Source organism: Ursus maritimus, unplaced genomic scaffold, assembly GCF_017311325.1.
Source record: "Ursus maritimus isolate PB19 unplaced genomic scaffold, ASM1731132v1 scaffold_9, whole genome shotgun sequence".
Taxonomy (NCBI): Eukaryota; Metazoa; Chordata; class Mammalia; order Carnivora; family Ursidae; genus Ursus; species Ursus maritimus.
The window spans coordinates 50,314,999-50,332,230 of record NW_024427107.1 but is presented as its reverse complement, the minus strand read 5'-3'; the positions used below and the strand labels follow the sequence as shown (position 1 = coordinate 50,332,230).

The following is a 17,232-nucleotide window of genomic DNA, read 5'->3' as shown; positions in this document are numbered from 1 at the left end:
AGTCTGCAGTGTATCTACATTCCAAGAAAGTATGCCAGCAATTTCAGGCTCAGATTTAAATCTTTATTTATAATAGTTTGCTTTCCTTGTGATCCAATTTCCTCCTAATCAAGAAGGATTTTGTTTCAGTTAACAGCATCAGATGCTGTTGAACTCTGAGTACACATCTGACAGATTTCTAGATAGAGGATTAAATCATCTCCCAAATTGTTTTAATCTTAGGAGGTAAATGACCTACATGATGAAAAATTGACATCGATATATTTTTTAAAATAAATTTGTTTCATCATCAGAATTAACAGACTTTTATGTTTTTTTTTTTTTTTATGCTCTTAGACGGCAGCTCTCAATATTGATTAGAGGAAAGGATACAGTTCTATAGTCTATAGAACCGCTGTGTGAAAAGAAATTCTGTTTGTCTTATTTTAAGAAATTATTCAGTGCTGAGTCCTGAGCATTTTTATCTGGTTTAGCACACTTCAGATATGGTTCATTTTCTTTCCACATGACCTATCCATCCAGTCCTTTTTTTAAAACTATATTTCAATCTTTGTTCTGAGAATTGAATGAATGGCTTTTTCTGCAGGAAACTAAAGGCCTGTGAAGGAAGGGTTTGTAATTAAAAACAGAAGGGCGGGTGGGGTTGCTTCTGATAGCATTCACTTATTTTGTCTTTAAATGGTCTTTTTTATTTTTTATTTTATTTTTTTATTTTTTTTTAAAGATTTTATTTATTTATTTGACAGAGATAGAGACAGCCAGCGAGAGAGGGAACACGAGCAGGGGGACTGGGAGAGGAAGAAGCAGGCTCATAGTGGAGGAGCCTGCCGTGGGGCTCGATCCCATAACGCCAGGATCACGCCCTGAGCCGAAGGCAGACGCTTAACTGCTGTGCCACCCAGGCACCCCTAAATGGTCTTTTTTAAAAACAGAGTATTTTTTCAAAATACTTGAAAAGATTTATCCTAATACTAATCTGTGAAATTCAACATGTGTGTAGGTCTTAAAGATTTTAAGTTGGACCAAAATTGTGACCATCGTCTTCTCTATCAACATGATCTGTCTATACAACAATTCAAACTTGGGACCGGAAAACCTGGCCCTTGTCTCCCCCTTATCTGGGCCTCAGTTTTCCCATCTGGAAAATAAAGGTTGGATGAAGTGATTCTGAGGTCTGTATTGAATAGAGGTGAAGACAAAAGAAAAAGGGAACTTAGGATCTTTGATAACTAGAATAAAGAGCATGAGTTTTGAATCAGATAGATCTGGGTTTGAATCGCAGGTATTATTAGCTGTAGGAAGTTAGCTTTCATTGCTATAAAATGGGACTTAATTAAGAGCTATATTGAGATTTAAATGAGAACAAGCCTATAATATTCCTAGCACAATTTGTGCCCATATTTTATGCTCCTATAAATGGTAGGACCATATTTTAAGGTCAGGAAGAACATAAGGTTGAGCACATGATCAAATCTAGTAATTTCCACTCTGGCACTTGAGAAGAAAGGGAACGCATATCACTGTCCTTTACCAGCAGAGATGTCCCTCTGCTGTGATGAAACTGGAGACGTCAGGGTTTAAAAAAAGCACACCATCAGGGGAAGGCACCACTTCTTGGCAAGAAATGTTTAACATAGTTTCCACCATCACCAAACTCTTCCCCACCCCACCCCCACACCCTGCTTCTATTTAAATCTCAGGCAGTCCCCGGGTCCAAACTCATTTCAGCCAGTGCCCAGGCTACCAGCAGAGAAGAGAAGGGTGGCATGGCTCCGGAAGAAAAGGAAAGAGAGGAGGGCCCAGCCAAGCGTGCCCTCCGGAAGGTACGCACAGCCACCCTGGTGATCAACTTGGCCCGAGGTTGGCAGCAGTGGGCAAATGAGAACAGCACCAGGCAGGCCCAAGAGCCCGCAGGCTGGCAGCCAGGAGGGACTCAGGATGCACCCCAAGCTCCTAAGCCAGTGATCTACCCCACTCTCCACCAGAAAGCTCAGAGCACCCCAAAGTCTCTGTCCCAGAAGTCAGAGGGACGTGGAGATGAACAAAGCTCAGAGGAAGCCACCGAAGTGTCTCATATCAAAAGGAAAGAGGTGACCAAAACAATTGTCAGCAAAGCTTATGAGAGAGGAGGGGATGTGAGCCACCTGAGCCACCGATACGAGGATGGTGACATGCCTGGAACCGGGCAGCCAGAAAATGACATTGACAGAATCCTCCACAGCCATGGCTCCCCGACGCGGAGGAGAAAATGTGCCAACCTGGTATCTGAGCTGACCAAAGGTTGGAAAGAGATAGAACAGGATGAGCCCAAGTGGAGAAGCGATAGCATTGACACAGAGGACAGCGGCTACGGAGGGGAGACTGAGGAGAGGCCCGAGCAGGATGGAGAGCAGGTGGTCGCCACCAGAATCAAACGCCCCTTGCCTTCCCAGTAAGTGAATGCTCCCCTTCAGCTGCTTATATTGCCTTTGAACCCCAACCAGCCATGGGGACCGAGAGGGCAGGGAAGTGCTCCCGAAGTTAGAATGAGAATCTTAAAAAGCGGGCAGGCGGAGAGGTCCTGTGGGAAAGGCTCGACCCCTGGGCTAAAGGGACAGCACCAAGCTAGGGACCTCTGGGTCCAGGGCCTGTACTCTTCTGTTTCTTCTTTATGTTTTGAACTGAATACTCAAGTTTCAGCCTCAACAAAGACGAAACCACCAGAGAAGGATGTCTGCCTTGGGTAGATTTTAAAAATAAAGTCTAGGATGAGTAGCAAACTGGCTTATTTCTCTGCAGAAAACATGCTTGCTAATAGACTAGGACTGGGCAAACATTTCCCTTGTCTGAATGCAGTCGATAGTATCCTCAGGGGACACATCTACCCACATAGTGTCTGTGGGACACAGGTCTCTATGACCCTGTGAACAGGTGGGAGGCTGCCATCTAACTTCAGGGTAGGCTCTGAAGTTAGACCCAAGTTCAAATTCCAGCTCTGCCCCAACAATAGTTGATAATATTGTACTATACACTTGAAAGTGGCTAAGAGAGTAGATCTTAAATGTTCTCATCTCTCTCTCTCTCTCTCTCACACACACACACACACACACACACACACACACACAAAACTGGTTATTTTTCTAAGCCCGATTCCTCCTTTGTAAAATGATAGCAAGAGTAACCTTTTGGGATAAATTCTGTTGTATTGGGAGAAGAGATTAAGGCTGTCAAGCACTTAGCACAGTACTTGTTCCATTTGCTACATATATAAAAGCCATTATTATTCACATAGATTCTATTATTTGGCAATTTTTCAAACTTTCAGAAAAGGTTTGTTCTGTTGATAAACAAAGACAGAAATGCTATTAAAGCTAGGTCATTAAAATACCACAATCCTAAGACATTTAGATGTCAAATACACATACCTAAACACACACACACACACACACACACACACACGCTGAGTCAACCTGATTCATTTATTCAGACAAAAAAATACATATTTTCTTGTAAGACAGTAACTCCACCTCCACATAACAGAAAGTCAGGATATCTCACTCCACAACATATAATGTCAAAATATGTGAAAAGCCTCTGATATGACGAATGCTTACAAACGGTCTCCCTTTGGAGACATTAGGTGTGTAGATGTGGTTTTAAGCTTTATTAAACAATCAGAAAGTAAAGAACAAAACTGATTACCTAATTTGACAAAAAGCTTTCTTACAGTTTGTGACTTTAAAGGTGTTTTGAAAGAATTAGAACTATGACATCACAGGATTTCAAAGCAAATGAAATGGCGAATCTAGATAATTGTAACGACACTTGCGTATTTAATGCGTTCCGGGAACGGCTAACACGCTCTGTCCCTTTTAACTCTCACGATCCTATGAAGCAGGTATTATTATCCCATTTTAGGGAGGAGAGCACTAAAGCTCAGAAGGGAAGTTCACCCAGCAAGTTAGTGACAAAGCTGAGATGTGCCTGTCTCCTAATGCAATGTTTTAAAACCAGACATGGAGCTATCTTTCATGCAGTACCTGAAGGATGTGTGGAGAGATCTGGATTTTTGCTCAACTTACATTAATACAGAAATTCATAATCAGAAATAATTATCCTACCAGGAACTATGGAACCATAGCCTAATTCGGGCCTTATGGATTTGGGATGTGCATGTATGTGTGTGTGTGTGTGGGTGGGTGGGTGGGTGGGTGCATGCTGCCTGCATGACTGCTTACTAAAAATGGAATAATAGAACCCAACAGAATAAAGATTGAGGATGGCAAATGAAGATCTTCTGTCAGCATGCTTCAGATTGGCTAGAGCTAGGAAGGGGACAACTAGAGACAATCTCCAATGCATATACTGTTCTTGGGCACTTGTCTATGTTTATTCATATGTTTATTCATTTAATCCTCACAATATTCTCATGGGCAGGTATAAGTATTCTCCACATTTGATAGATGGGGGCATAAGACAAAGACATACTAGAAAATTTGGATAAGATTGTACAGCCTATGGCATTTGAACCCAGGCATTCTAGCTCTTGATCCCACTCTCTTCACCACACTCTAAACTGGAAGTGGGGACTCACATACAGGACCCTACTCAGGTTCCTAAAATCAGACATGTACGTGGACACCTTCTCAGTGTGATGGAGAGGTACATAAGCTTTGAATGGGAGACAATTAGGTTTGAATCACAGTTACTTTGGCAAATCCTGTCTCTTTGTCCTCATCTAAAAAAACAGATGTAACCCATAGAGTTATTTTGATATTAATTAATTAATTAGTTGTATGCATTATAATGCAGGAAGCCATTCCTGGTGATCCCAACTGTACAGGACGCTAGGAGATTGGTCCTCAGGGTTGGGGTGGAGGAGTGGGATTAAATCTCTTCCCTTCTTTGGTTCCTTTCTCTCAGTCTTGGAGTACATAGGGTACCAGACTGTCATATGCAGAAACAGCATCGCTTACTGTCAGCAGTAATCCTAGCTGAGCTCAAGAAGCTTCAGCAGAAGCCTGATAGGACTCTCAAGTACTCCTTGAGAAATGAGGGTGACATTCCTGAGTAAGTGAAAGGAGATTTTGCTCATTTATTTTTCATTCTAAGCACCATTCTTTACCCATACCCACCAAAAGGGAGAAAATTATGTATCACAGATGTTTAAGTAGAAAGAAAGAGAGGTTTTTTTGGTGGTTAAGACGTTCCATGGATAACAAAAACAAACAAGTCAGGTTTGGTAAAAAGTAGAGATACTCTTTACTAATAGTTTTGCTAACTGGGTTTTACTATGAAAATGGTTTCGGTTTTATGATTTAAAAATATGGAGTGTTTTGATTGCATGGTTACATGACTTGTTTGGTCCAGCTCCGCTAGACAAAAGAAACTGCATCCCTCTCCCATAGAGTAATGGTGCAATATTAAAGTGCCAATCATCCATTCATCCTCTCCAAGTTATATTCAGCAAAAATAATAATAGTTGAGAAAAAGAATGCCATTTTATAGTTAAGGGAATTGACACACAGAGACATTAAGAAATGTATCCAAGTCATAGAGTTACTAGTGACCAAGTTGGGAAGGCTGAGGACAGAGCTTATGTTCTTAACCACTATGCTAGACTGATTCTCTCAGTAGAGAAAGGGCTCAAGAAAACTAAAACGGAAGTCAAAGTGTCAGCTTAATTAATGGAATCCTAATAAAACCCTAAGTGTAAGGTCTGGGTACAACTATATTGAAGGTCTTTGCTAGAAATAGAGGCCAAAGTACAGCTTTCTGCTATTTGACCCCAATTCCAGAGCATGGACTCTGAGGACAGTTACCAATCTTCAAGAAGAATCACAGGCCTGGCTCTCAAACCTGATTAATAACAGACAGTGTGACCCTGTGAATGGCATGCTTCCATTAATCGAGCTGGCTAGACTTCCTGTGGAGATGAGCAAGGAAACCGATGCACAAGGGGCAGATTCTCCTCAACACTTCCCTGGGAAGTTGGAAAGGGTGGCAGAAATTATTTGCTTTACTGACAGAGAAATGTTCGTGGGCGAAGAGGAGAAATGTTCCCTCTATGGGAGAGTCTATGGGGTGGGGCCATGAAAGCAGGTCTCTGCGTTCTTCACGCAGATCCAAGCCTTAGAGCAGACAAGCTCACCTCCGGCCCCGTGACTTTCTGAAGCATCATTTGGTGGTGCAGGTGAAGGCCACCTGCCAGAGTGTTTCCAGTGCCAGTGAACTTGGTTAAGTTTGAAATATACATTTCAGAATTTTTATTTCCTGTGGGGTTTATTCATACTTAATAATTTACCCACATAATTATTACTCCAAAATGATACAACTATGATACAGTTGGTTCCTGTGTTCTCATTAGATTGCTGAAAAGCCCATTCACATGAGAAAGCAATACTCAAACTGATGCCATTTTTAAAGCTAACAGATAACTAAATTTCAGAATTTCAGTGAATGCATGTACACTTTCCAGTTAGAATGCTTATAATGTCTAGTAGAATTAGTTACTTTGCATGTAATTGGACAGGGGAAATATTTGTTGATGACTATAAGAAAATTTGTTTACTAATAACGAAGACACTAAGAAGGCAAGTTTAGATGAAATATTGCTATCTTAAAGTATGGTGTGATGTCAGTCTTTGAATATTGCTTTGCTTTCTACAAATTTATACTAGATTGTCTTTCTAATGCTCAATCTGAACTATTATTCACATTTTTACTTGAAGATTAAAAAAACAGGATAAACTGGTATATTGTTTCTTATGTTCATTGACCAAGAAGATATTCAAGGTATAAGATTTTCTAATTCTGATTTAAACATGAACTTTCAGGCTTTTTAGAAATTGGAAATACAAAGACAATACAGAGTATTTATAAGATAGAGACGATTAAATACTAATTAAGGTAGTTCCTCCTGCTACTTCATTTTTCATAACCAATGTTCTAATTCTTGCTTATTAGATCAATTCCTTTGCTTTCCTTCTCTCCTATTATTGGGAATTACAACTTGACAATATAACAAATGGACATTAAGATTTAGGAGGAGCTTTTTTAGAAGATAAATGCTTCACTTCCTCAGAGATTTACCAACTCACCAACCTCAACCCTATCCCTAATGACATAGAGTTTCAAAATTCAGGGATTCCAAGTTTCTAATGCAAATTAGAGGGAAAAAAAATCCTACATCAAGTAATCAGAGACCCATATAACACACAGTTTAAACAAGTTGCCTTAGGAGGCAAATTCGAATATTTTCCTTTTTTTTTTTTTTTTTTTTTGCTTCCTTTAAATCGTAAAATCAATATGATACCAACAGGAAAGATAATTTTTTAAAAAATGAAAAAAATCAACTGCCATCTGGATCCTAACAATTATCTCCAATTATGCACATGCCACTGATTTCTTCCTCTTGATGTGGGCGCATTTTATATAGTTAGAATTTTACCATATACTCAAATTTGTATTACTCTGATTATTTTCATCAATGCCTTTTAATGTGTATTTATTTTTTTATTATTGAATATTCAATAAGTACCTAAAACAGTGTCTGACACACAGTAGGTGTCGTAAATACTTTAATGAAAAGATGGAAAGTATGCCAAAGTTGCCAGAAGCTCCTTAAAGGGAAGATGTACAGTAGCTCCCCCTCGTCTGTGGGGCATATGTTCTAAGACCACCAGTGAATGCTTGAAACTGCAGAAATTACCAAACTCTCTATCTACTATGTCTTTTCCTATACATATACATCTACGAAAAAGCTTAATTTATAAATTAGGTAGAGTAAGAAATTAATCACAATAATAATAGAACAATTATAACACTGTACTATAATAAAAGTTATATGAGTATAGTCTCTCTTTCAAAATATCTTATTGTTCTATACTCTTCCTATGATGGTGTGAGATGATAAAATGCCTATGTGATGAGGGGCGCCTGCGTGGCTCAGTCAGATAAGTGTCTGACTCCTGATTTCTACTTGGGTCATGACCTCAGGGTTGGGAGATCAAGCCCCGTGTCAGATTCCATACTAGGCATGGAGCCTGCTTAGGATTCTCTCTCTCCCTCTTCCTCTGCACTTCTCCGCTAGTGTGCTCTCTCTCTCTTAAAAGAAAGAAAAAGGAAAAGGAAAAGGGAAAGAAAAAGAAAAAGAAAAAGAAAAAAATGTGTCCATGATGAGATAAAGTGAGGTGAATGATGTAGGCACCGTGATGTAGCTTTGGGCTACTATTGACCTGATGACTCATGAGAAGGGGGATCATTGGCTTCCAGACTGTGGTTGCCTGTGGGTAATTGAGACCGCGAATAAGGGGGACTCCTGTATTACATTTTATAATATAAGACAGAACTGCAGTCAGTATTTGGGAGACGCAAGTATGAGTTAACACATTATGCCATTCTTTTCATTTTCTTCTGAGATATTTCAAGTCTCTTCTTTAGCAGGTTGTCCCTGCCTCAAATCAGGTATGAGCTTTGAGTTACGCTGGGATGGCCTTGAGCTCGTTATTCAAGGGGACGCCTGTCATGTATTGCCATGGGTTCTAAGGGGGAGAAGATGTTTGCTGTCATCTGAGAATGAGAGCAAGCAGCCCCTACTCTGGGAAGCTGAACAGGGACAGTCGATGGAGAGGCAGGTGATGGTGAGGACCAGCAGGGCTGAGAAAAATCCATTCCATTTCAGTGTGGTATAATTCCTAGCACGTTTCCCTATGTATGTGACTTTTAAAAATTGCAATAACTGCGTATACAGTTTTTAATGTGCTTTTTCCCAATTAACTTTGTCATATATTTTTTGTCCACGTGGCTACAAAGAATAGCAGTGTTATACGTATCAGCGTACCCTTAGTTTGAGCTCTGTCATAGTAATGAAACTGAACGTTATCAAACATAGTTTGAACACATAAAACATGGGAATTAGAGAAAGTTTGCCATCTAGTGGCTGTTTTTCCTCTTTTGAAAATGCTAATACAAGTATACGTGTCTCCCTGTCCATGTCTGTGAGATTCCTGTGTTTGGATAACCAGAGTTCAGGAAGTGAGATTGGATAGTAAGGAAGACCCATATCTGGCCTGTAACTGGGTTTTGAATAGAGAATTGCGAGAGTTTGGAAAGGGAGGGCTACTTGGCTAAGGCATACTGCTTACGTCAGCAACTTCAGTGAGGCTTTGCATCTCCAATCCCAGTGCCTCCAGATATGAGGCCACTTGGTGTTGGGGAGAAGGAAGGGTGGGTCGCTTGTGAGGATGAGAAATACAAATTTCTGACTTTCAGATAGTCCAAGAGTTCATGTTTTACTCATGAAGGCAAAGGGACCCAGGAAAAGAATCTAGGAAACTGGAGATATAGAATAGACAAAGAAATCTTTTAAAAATAAATTTTACCCATTTTAAAATTAGGACTGTACCTTCATGACATCACTGGTCTATACTTTCAAAGCTGTTGGGGTTTTTCTTAAAAGAAGAAAATGCATTGCAAATTGCAAGGACACACACATACATCTGAAACACAACTCCTCTACTTATTGGACACTGTATCTGCATGAGTGACAGCCATCACTGCACAGTGGGAAGAGTATTGACTTTAGCCTCAGACAGTTGGTGTTTGAATACTACCTTTGCCATGGGTTTAGGGCCGTATGTCACAGTAGTTACACACAGGCCTGGTTCAAATCCCAGCACTATCACTTAACAGGTTTGTGACTTGAAGCAAGTTACTTACCACCCTGACCTCACCTTCCTCATCTGGGAAGACAGAATAGTACCTATCTTATAGATTGGTTATAGGAATATTAATAAAAAGTATTTAGAAGAATGCCAGCACAAAGTATCCAATAAATGTTACTATTGCTAGCAACTGTCTTCTATCTACACAACTTGATATTCCAAAATTTGTGGCACATCATTGATACTAGTATAAATATGCTCTCATCAAAAATTTATATATGAACATATATACATAAGTGAATAATACAATGTATATATGTTAGTATAAGCCTTATTTTTGGGAAATAACTGGTTTCTGAAGTACTATACAAAGTGGTTTCCCTTAATACATTTATGTGATTCCAATTCTAAAATGTCATCAACCTGCAACTTTAAGACATACATATTCACATTATATTTGTGTAAAGAAGATTTTTTTCTTGAAATAGAGTTTAATATTTTTTTATGGTGTACCAAAATGAGAACAATGGTAGTTGTCAAATATTCTCAACTAAAAATAAGGAAAAATGATGTAACTGTTACAATTTTTCTTCTTTCATTTCTAATTTATTATACTGTGATTATATTTTGTTTATAATGAAAAAAAATTAGACTTACGTTAAGATGCCTACGTGCAGGAAGTACAAAGAGAAAGCAACACTTGGATGTTAGGAAAAGGAATATCAGTATCTCAATTCTTCACCCTCTCTCCCTTTTAGGGCAAATAGATTCACAGAGAAACTCAGCTGCAAGGCCCAACGGAAATACAGCCAAGTGGACAACCTGAAAGGGAGATGGCAACAATGGGCTGATGAACACATCCAATCCCAGAAGCTCAATCCTTTCAGTGAAGAATTCGATTATCAGCTGGCCATGTCCAACCGCCTACACAAAGGAGATGAAGGTTATGGCCGTCCCAAGGAGGGAACCAAAACAGCAGAAAGGGCCAAGCGGGCTGAGGAGCACATCTACAGAGAGATCATGGACATGTGCTTCATCATCCGCACCATGGCCTGCCGCAGACGAGACGGCAAGATCCAGGTTACTTTTGGAGATCTCTTTGACAGATATGTTCGTATTTCAGATAAAGTAGTGGGCATTCTCATGCGTGCCAGGAAGCATGGGCTGGTTGACTTCGAAGGAGAGATGTTATGGCAAGGCCGAGATGACCATGTTGTGATTACTCTACTCCAGTGAACCTTCAACAACGAAAGCCAGACTTGACCCACTCTTGTCTTAAAGCCAAATGCTAATGTAGTAAACATTAAAATGCAAACTGCTCTGTAATAAGTTAGTAAATATTAAACAATTTTTACATAAATGACTTTCTGGCACTCTATTTCTGAGGAAGTTTGGAGATTTTGAGGAAGCACACACAGTATCAGAAGGCACATAGATACAATAATAGCATAAATATTTGAAATTCTACTTACCCATTAGACAAAAATATTTGGCTATTAATTGCAGAAATTATTATAGATCTTTAAATTAACAATTACTACATCTAAGAAAAATGCTAATTTTAGGTAAACATTAGCAGAACATATTAAGATGTATCATTTTAGGGGAAAGAATTCTGTAAAGTTTAGCAAAACTAAAAATTTTCTAAGAAGTTTGACTACATATGATTTCTATCAAAGTATCACTTACAAAATAAAACATAAGTAAAAAGTATCCAAATGAGATGTTGAAATTGATGAAATTTCTCTGTGAGCTTGGTATTTAAAAGATTTCCAATAGGAGTTAATTGTCCTTTTTGTATGATTTGCAAAACCACATAAAAACAAACATCGCTGGTGTTCTTAAAGCTAAAGGAGAAGGCGGTATGTTTACCTTCACTGTGAAAGTAAAGCACAGATGAGAGATTCAGAATTACCTGTCTTTGTAGGACTTCTTGGAGAAGCTTACTTTTTCTCAAAACCTTAATGAGTCACACTGCTTACATTTATGTCAATATACAATGAAGTAGGAATACAGAAAATTCTACAATGAAGTGGAATACTCAGTGTAGAAGAATCTGATAGAATCATTGGTAAATTAGAAACAGATTCGAGCCATTTTAATTTTCCTGATGCTCTAACAAATTTTATGAAATATCTGAAAGTCATAAAATGGCAGTATTAGTTTTGCCAAAGTGAAAAAAGCTGTTTAATATGATGACAGAGAAGTTTAGTGGGCATTAATCTGTTACTTTTTTTTTCTCAGATTTAATGTGTCTTATAAAATTCTTAAAACAAGCTGAATAAGATGTGAGGTTACAATTCTTACAAAGTTATAGTACTTTCTTGTTAAATACAGAAATTAATGTCAAATTATAATACCTCAAGATAATAGACACTCATAATTGTTAGATGTTAGGTTTAATATAAAGTATGGATTAAACTACTATAGGAATTATCTTTGTTTTCATGTATGATTCTCTTTCAAACTGAAAGTTTCTATATCTTCTTAAAGAAGAATGTACATTTTTGTTTCCATAGATTTGTTAAATTACAAATGACAATATTGTTAAATAGAATTTCATATAAGATGTACACTTCTATCACAGTGAAACCTATGTCAACATTTAAAGTCATGCACAAGAATAAAAGATATTTTCTATAATTTCTGTTGTTTATATATTACTATTTTCATGTTATATTCCACAATACCACTTCCTTGTGTTTGAAATACAACAAAATTATAAAGTGCAAATTGGCTTACTTCTAGTATTGGAATATTTAGACCAAGGTTTCAAAAGAATTTCCTCATATTCAACTCTGAACAATAACCGTTTATGCAGCCACTGATACAGATAGTCCAGACTTCAATTTGTTGGAATTTGAGGATGGAGTTAGAAAGTCTTCTCAGAGAGCCTACATTAACACTCCTCTGAATAAGGTATGGCTGTGAAGTCAGAAACCTAGTGTCCTTAGAGGAAAATGCCTGCTATGTGACAGAATTCTATCCTAAAAACTCCATAAGAAAATCTATAGGTGAAAAACAGAGCTTTTAGACAAAAAAAGGATAAGTAGAACTCAGGTGGCAAAAGTCCTCATAGATATTTTTTTAGTTGTCAAAATAATGTATGAAAATTACACGTGAAATAAATATACACCATCAATAGCATTTTACCAATGGTAATTTTAAATCCCCAATAATAAGCAGTATAAAACTGGTTTCCAAATCTTCAGAATTTTCCTTTTCCAAATTTTCAATAAGAAGTTTAAAGTTTTGGGCACTTGAAATGTACTTTTAAAAAACCCCTTCTGTCTGGACCACCACATGTTTGCTGCCTTTCAACTTTTTTAACTTGAAGTTTTAGGACTTCCTGATTCCCAAGTTCACCTTCTTACCATTCTGCCCACCGACTCCCAACAAGCAGGAAGTTCTGTGTTCGAGTTTTCGCTTCCCACACAAAGTGGGGCTGCACCTATATTCTCCGTTTGCCTTCCGCTTTGAACTTCCCAAACTCAAATTCCTTCTTATCTTAATAGTACCAACAGGTATATTGGGTGCTGATTCTCACATGATGTGGGGATAATTCTGTGTAAGCCAAAATTTTGAGTCAATGGGAACTCATGCTCAGGGAAGTACTGCAATACTTTAAGTCACTCTGTTCAGTGATAAGAAGCGCAGAAAACCATCTGGCCCATGCTCCCTTAGGATTCCTAGAATGTTCCTTTTCATCCCCAGGACCTATAACATTTCTTAGTACACAGTAAGGACACAGTTAATGTCTGTTCAATTATTTAGTTTATAAATGTGCTGTATGATCTAATCTCTCAGGCTGAAGGTTTTCAGAGAACTATGGTGCACTGACCATCATCCCAACAAGGGTTATCTGATGACATTTTGTGCCCAGATTTTGAGGGCATGTTGGTATCTAACAAAATTACATTGCATTTATTTTTGACCAAGAAATTCCACTCCTAAAATTTCCCTTGAAGATAAAACTTAAACAATATGAAAACACATACGCATAATGCGTTGTGCATTATTTTAAATTGTAAAATACTGGAAAAACCTAATACATATGGGAACATGGCTGAATAAAGTATGGTACATCCACATAATGGATGCAGCTCTAAAAAAACATGAAAATCTTGAGCTGGACTTATTTTTAGTGTGTATACATATGCATGCACACATATACACACACTGGATTATATATGCGCATGTGTATGTGTGTATATATATGTGTGTGTGTGTATATATATGTGTGTACACATATATACAATAGAGAATAACCAGAAATAATGACATTGACTTCCTGTAGGGAGGGGGGGAAATGGGTTGAAAGAGACAGAATTCTGTAGAGTTTGACTTTGGAACCCTTTAAATCCTTACATATACAAATAGTAAAACTAAATAAATGAAGACAGAAAAAAATAAAATTGAATATAAACAAAAGTAATAAACCAAATTCTATTTCAAATTATTAACCACAGAGGATAAAAAATGTATATAACTCTTGAATATAATATTTTGATTAAATATCTTCAGCGTAAAGACAAAAAATTGCAAAGGAATATTCTACTTTTGTTGTGAGAGCATGGGTGTAGCAATTCTGAAACTTTAATGTGCATATTGTCAGATTAAGCAAATGAGTAATATACTGATATCCTCACTATGGGAGAAGAGAAATACAAACATGGCGTGAGGGAAGACAAGGAAGAAGTCCATAATGTTAGATTGCAATTAGAGGTATTAGCGTGCATTCATGATGTGTGAATTTACTTCCTATCTCTGTCTCCTGAAAGGCCCTAGAAGCGATGCCACCCCCATAGCAACAAGCACATCTAACATTCAGATTTCTGGGTGCCTTGGTGGCTCAGTCAGTTAAGCATCTGAATTAGACTCAGTATAATAGGTGAGTGGATGGGTGTGTGTGGGGGGGGTAAGATAGTGGGGAGAGGAGAAAGCAAATAGTTTTGTAAATATTTTAATACTTACCTCTTGGTAAACAAATACACACATTACTGTTGGGTATATACAAAGGAATTAAATTGCTGGTCAAAGGCTCAGCTTTAGTAGATACTGCCAAGAAAATTTTCCAAAGTTGTTCCACTTCACATTTCCTTTTAAGATAGCCTTTATTGGCTATTCTAATATTCATAGGAATTGCCCAATTCTTGTCTTTATTGAACTTCTTGGATTTGTACCCAATTATCTATTGTGTGCTTGAGACCTTCTTTGGATCTGTGTATTATACAAACCTTCCACTCTCTTACTTGCCTTTTCACTTTTAATGTCTTGATGAAAAGTTCTTAAAATTTTAATGTAGTAGAATTCATCATTTCTTTCCCTTATGAGTGCTTTTGCGTCCCATTTAACAAATGTACGCATATTCTAAGGTCATGAAGATATTCTATATTTTTAAAACTGATAGCTTTTCCTTTTTACCTTTTCCATTTAGATCTACAATCTACTTTTTTCATGCGGTGTGAGATGGATCAAGATTATTTGTTCATTACACATATCCAATTAATCCAGCACCATTTATTGAAAAGACCATCTTCTCCATTGAGCAAGTGTCATCTTTTCAAAAAAAATTAATTTTCTGGACTCTTTTCTTTCCTCTGTAAATCCTTTGACCAATATCACATTATCATACTTACTCAGCTTTTTAATCATAATATATGGCGTTCAAGACCAAAGCCTCATTCTTCAGTGTTGTTTGGCTATTCTTTGTCTTGAAATTCCCACAGAAATTATAGAATCAGCTTAATTTCCAAAAATAAACCTGGCTGAGATTTTCACTGCCAATAAAGATTGATTTGGAGAACTGACATCTTTCAATATTGTCTTCCAATTATGAATATGGTCTATCCTTATTGAGGTCTTTTTTGCTATATATCCAGAATTTTCAATGGTATTATAAATGGCAATATTCTAAGCTTTCTAATTGTTGGTTGTAGTTAAAAAGTGAAAAGTTTTTATATCGAACTTGTATTTAGTGACCTTGCTTAATCAACTAATTAATTCAAATAGTTTCATCTTTTTGGAATTTTGCATGTCCACAATCATGTCATATACAAATTTCACTTGTTGAAACTTCCAGACCAATGTTGAATAGAAGTGATGATAGCAGTTATCATTGTCAGGTTTCCTATTTCTGGGAGGAAACTTTCAATAAATTACTGTTAAAGATAATGCCTCCTGTACATTTTTCAAGAATAATTTTTCTTTTATCATTAATGATTAAGGAAGAGCCCTTCTTTCCTAGTTTGCTGAGTTTTTATCGTAGACTGGCAGTGAAATTAACCAAAAGCTTCTTTTGCTTCTATGGAGATGATCACGAAACTTTTTTTTTCTATAAATGTGGTAGATGGTATGTTTTAAAATGTTAACTACTCTTGCTTTCCTGGAATAAACTTAATTTGATTATATTATTCTTTTACATATGGCTGATTTGATTTGTGACTATTTTAAGTAAGATTTTATATCTATGTTCATAGAAGACTGTTTTAGAACTTTATTTTCTTGTAAGGATTGTAAAGTTTTCGTATCAAGGTCATGCAGGCCTCAAAAGGTAGTATCGGAAGTTCTCTCTTAATACCCTGGGAAAATTTACCTAATTAAGACTGACTTTTTTCCTTAAATACTTAAAAGAATTACCCTGTGGAACCATGTGGGCCTGGTTTTTTTTGTGGACTATTTTTTTTCATCAACAAATTCAAATTCTGCAATATAAAAATTGTATTTCTTCTTGGGTCAGGTTTAGCAAATTCTGTTTTCCAAAATGTTTTTTCCATTTTACTTATATTGTCAAGTTGATTTATGTAAAGTTGCTCACAATACGCTGTCTCTTTTAAAGTCTAGAGGCTCTGTAGTAATGTCTCCTTTCACATTAACAATGGTACTTTTTCTTCACCTTCCTAGAGGTCACAGTTTAATTATTCGCAGATTTTGTCTTGTATCCTTGTTTAAATTTTATTGACTTCTGCTTCTATCTTCATTTTGTCCTGCCTTTTGTTTTCATTAGATTTAATTTGTTGTTGATCTAGTTTCTTTCTTTCTTTCTTTTTTTTTTTTTTTAAAGATTTTATTTATTTGACAGAGAGAGAGGGAACACAAGCAAGGGGAGTGGAAGAGGAAGAACCAGGCTTCCCACTGTGCAGGGAGCCCGATGCTGGGCTGATCCCAGGACCCTGGGATCATGACCTGAGCCAAAGGCAGACGATTAAGCCACGCAGGCGCCCTTGTTGTTCTAGTTTCTAAATGTAAGCTTAAGAGTCTTTTCTTCTGCCTATCACTTAATATTATTATATCCCCAAAATTTATCTCAAGAATTATCTTTTCACTAGTCTATAATCTCCAAGGGCATTTCATTCATAGGTTATGGCTTCAACATCTACCTGTATGTTGTTGATTTTAAAATCTTTTTAACAGAATGAAAAATTAACACCCCTCCCCATCAGCTAATTTCTCTTAACCAACCTAATTTCCCTATCTGCTGCTTCTCTTTTTTGTACATCATATCAATGGATAATTTATCCAGTTGTTAAGTAAAACACCTAAACACTATATCCTTACTGCTTTCTGACAAGTAATAATGAAATTGTGT

General features: G+C 37.1%; 1 protein-coding gene across 1 annotated transcript; it reads left to right on the top strand.

The window, feature by feature from the left end:
- Positions 1 to 892: 892 nt before the first annotated feature.
- Positions 893 to 11,032, top strand: ABRA (actin binding Rho activating protein). Its single transcript, XM_008689251.1, has 2 exons — positions 893 to 2,431; positions 10,403 to 11,032. The coding sequence occupies exons 1-2, from the start codon at positions 1,767 to 1,769 to the stop codon at positions 10,878 to 10,880; spliced, it is 1,143 nt and encodes a 380-aa protein (XP_008687473.1). The 5' UTR covers positions 893 to 1,766; the 3' UTR covers positions 10,881 to 11,032.
- The last annotated feature ends 6,200 nt before the right edge of the window (positions 11,033 to 17,232 follow it).

Excerpts from the sequence above, each read along its gene's own strand:
- ABRA (XM_008689251.1), top strand. The coding sequence starts at position 1,767 with ATGGCTCCGGAAGAAAAGGAAAGAGAGGAGGGCCCAGCCAAGCGTGCC. Across the intron at positions 2,432-10,402 it reads AAACGCCCCTTGCCTTCCCA|GGCAAATAGATTCACAGAGA; the intron begins GTAAGTGAATGC and ends TCTCCCTTTTAG.